The sequence below is a fragment of the Phascolarctos cinereus genome, unplaced genomic scaffold (genome assembly GCF_003287225.1).
Source record: "Phascolarctos cinereus isolate Bilbo 61053 unplaced genomic scaffold, phaCin_HiC Scaffold_1;HRSCAF=81, whole genome shotgun sequence".
In the NCBI taxonomy this organism is placed as follows: Eukaryota; Metazoa; Chordata; class Mammalia; order Diprotodontia; family Phascolarctidae; genus Phascolarctos; species Phascolarctos cinereus.
The window spans coordinates 219,019,526-219,023,029 of record NW_027555514.1 but is presented as its reverse complement, the minus strand read 5'-3'; the positions used below and the strand labels follow the sequence as shown (position 1 = coordinate 219,023,029).

Sequence of the window (3,504 nt, the reverse complement as noted above, 5' to 3'; positions counted from 1 at the left end):
TTTTGTTTCTATGATCCATTCATTATTCACGATATCGTGACATCTTTATTATTTATGTTGCCTGAACTCATTATTATCTTTAATGGTCTTTGGTATGTAAAATATATTCTATCTTTTTATAGGAATAATTTTTAGTATGATGAATTTTCATATGTGATACTCACTAATAGGTATCATCTTTAATATTCTTATTCAGAAAACAACATGAGTGTTTCAAGTATATTTTTTATTTAGCTATTTTCTTCTTTCTTTTAGAGTTACCAAGTTCTAAAGAAAAATATTGAAGTCTTACAATTATTGTGTTGCAATACATATCTTTTTATTATTCAGTTATCTTTTAGTTCATGAAATGCCAGTATGCAATGCCATGCCACTTGATGCATATGTATTTAACCAAATTATTTTATTGTGATGACATTAAAAAATGCTTTAGTTTTCCTGTTTATTTCTCTTGACCTTGTGAATTTTTATTGTTGTCTAATCTGAAGTCATAAATGCAACTGCTGCAATTTTGGAATTGCATTATGTTGAGAAAACATTTCTTTCCCTCAGTACTCATTTTCATTTATTTTTATATTTCTTCTATGCAGCAAATTGCTTGGCTTTATTACCTTATACCATTTTTCATTAGTTTTGCAAGTATAATTTTCTCACATATAACGTTAAAATTGTCCAGTTTGTCTTTTTCACAATATAACACTTTTGCATTAAGCCCTCTCTCTGTTTATTTTCCTTTAAGCCAGAACTTTGTTTTATGTACCTGAAGCTTGGATAAGTACTAGTGGTGATTTAAATTCTCTCACTGAGTTGCACTCACTGGTTTCTTTGTCTAGAATCAGCTCCCGCATACTACTTTTTTTCATTCAGTCTTTCTTATGGTCTAAATGTCTTGTATTCCTATCCTACCATGAAAATTATCTTTCCTCTCCCTGACCAATGAAATTCAACAAAATGTATTAACTGCTTACTACATTCAAAGCAGTGTGTAACAGATGAATAATATCAAGTCCTTGCCCTCTATTAGTTCCAATCAAGTTGGGGAGAAATGGGCAGGAACAAAAATTATTGTAGTACAAACAAGAACAAAGTGAGTGCTTCACTGCATCACAAAGGTACAACTATGGTGTTACAGGATATCTGAAGAGAAGCAGCTGGTTTCTAATTAGTTAGGCATCAGTGACCATTTTGAAAAATCATGTTGGTCTCCCTCCTGACTAGAAATTTGGTTAGATGTGATCAGGAAGAAGGAATGAGGAATCTATGTACAGAGAATGAGAAACATGGAATTAAGTTTTGGGGCAAGGAAAGTGAAGAAAAAGAAGAGAGGTAAGGAATATTGGCAACAGGTATGCATATCAGCAAGCAGAATGAATGTAGTACCAAAGAGATTGGACTAGATGACTGCTAAGGAGACATTGGTGGGTGGTAGAACTGATGATTTCACAATTGTACTAAATAAGAACTCCCTGTATATGATCTTGGAAGAGGAAAAGCATTCATTTCAGTGCCTTCATATCAGGGCATGATGGTTTTTCAGGCTGGAGTAGAGAGTGAGGTTCTATGTCAGGGCAGAAACTGATAATGGGGAATGAAGGTAAAAAAAAAACCACCTTTATTATTTGGTGGTTGGTAGGATTTTCAATTGAAGAGAAAGGAAGTGTGAGAGGGCTATAGTTATTGAACTGCAGTTAAGGGTGATTGGCAAGGGAATTGAAAAAGGGAAATGGAATCCAGGACAGTTGGTTAAAGGTTATTTGATTTTCTCTTGTCATTTGTCATCTTTAAGTTAATAGTTTATTGCTTTGAAAGGAAGAAAATCTTCTTGGCTAAGTCCTTAAAAGCTTGTATCACTTGCTTGTTTCTTAGGGCATAAATTAAAGGGTTCATAACAGGGGCAACTGAAGTCACAAGCACTGACACCACCTTATTCAAAGCCACTCCTTCTTTAGCAGATGGCTTGATATAGATGAAGATGCAGCTGCCATAGGTAATGGAGACAACAATCATGTGGGAGGAACAAGTGGAAAAGGCCTTTTTCCTTTGCTGGGCTGAGGGGAATCTGAGAACTGTCCTGATGATGTGTGCATAGGACAGAAACACTAAGAACAAGGTGATAATGAGCGTCAACACAGCAAAGATCAAAACCATCTTCTCTATGAATTGTGTGTCTGAGCATGCAATCTTTATCAGGGGAAATGCCTCACAACCAAAATGATCGATAACATTGGAATCACAGAATTCCATCTGGAAGCCCAGACTAATTGGTGGGAGGATGATCATCAGACCAGCTAGCCAAGAACTCAGGAGGAGCTGGTTGCAGACTCTGCTGTTCATGATGGTTGTGTAGTGCAGAGGTTTGCAGATGGCCACATAGCGATCATAGGACATGGTGGCCAGAAGAAAAAATTCTGTTAGTCCAAGAAGAACGACAAAAAATATTTGAGCAAAGCAAGCATTATAGGTAATGGTATTGTCCCCAGTTGACAAGCTGTAGAGATATCTGGGAATATAGGCAGTTGTGAAAGCCACTTCTACAAAGGAAAAGTTTTGGAGAAAAAAATACATGGGTGTCTTAAGTTGTGCATCCATCAAGGTGAGGGTGATGATGGTCAGGTTCCCAATGATAGTCAAAACATATGTGAAAAAGAGAAAGAGGAAAATCAGAACCTTTAGCTGTGGATCATCTGTTAGTCCTTGAAGGAAAAATAACATTATCCCTGTATGGTTTCTCATCCCTGACTTCTGAAGTATCTGCATGTAAAAGAATAAGATATTGATAAAATGTGTTAACCCTGGGAATTGAAGGAAAAGGCATGCAAGTTATCACTGAACCTTCATTTTACTTGAGAAAAAATGACTTTAGTGTTTACCTGAACATATCTTATCTATCAATTAAGGAGAACAAATATTTTTTAAAAATATTATTATTATTTAACAATATTCTGTCCTACTTTTGTCTAGACTATCTACACCCATTCATTCTAAATGTCTTCATATTTAACACCACTTGCATTTCAATCCCTTAAAAATCTTTTTAATTAATTTTCATTCAAAATCTAACCATGGAATATTTAAATAACTCTTTCTTAGGAAAAGAAATTGAATGGGTAAGAAAAGGGCTTCACAAGAAAAGTGCCCACAGATGGATTTACAAGTGAATTTTTTCACACATGTAAAGAGCAATTAATTCCAGTACTACATAGTCTATTTAGAAAAATAGGCAAAGAAGGAGTCCTAAGAAATTCCTTCTATGACACAAATATGGATTTGATATCTGCATCATGAAAAGCAAAAATATAAAGAAAAGTATAGAACAATTTCCATAATGAACATTGACACAAAAATGTTAAATAAAATACTAGCAAAGAGATTCCAGCAATACATCAGAAGGATCATATGCTAGGACAAGGTAGAATTTATACCAGGAATAGAGGGCTAGTTTTATATTCAAAAAACTGTCAGTATTAACCAGATCAATAACCAAAAAAAAAAAATAACAAATAT

At 34.4% G+C, this 3,504-nt stretch overlaps 1 protein-coding gene across 1 annotated transcript; it reads right to left on the bottom strand.

Moving 5' to 3' along the window:
* Positions 1 to 1,794: 1,794 nt before the first annotated feature.
* On the bottom strand, positions 1,795 to 2,757 carry LOC110211088 (olfactory receptor 6C2-like). Its single transcript, XM_020990281.1, has one exon. The coding sequence runs from the start codon at positions 2,755 to 2,757 to the stop codon at positions 1,795 to 1,797; it is 963 nt and encodes a 320-aa protein (XP_020845940.1).
* Between the last annotated feature and the right edge of the window lie 747 nt (positions 2,758 to 3,504).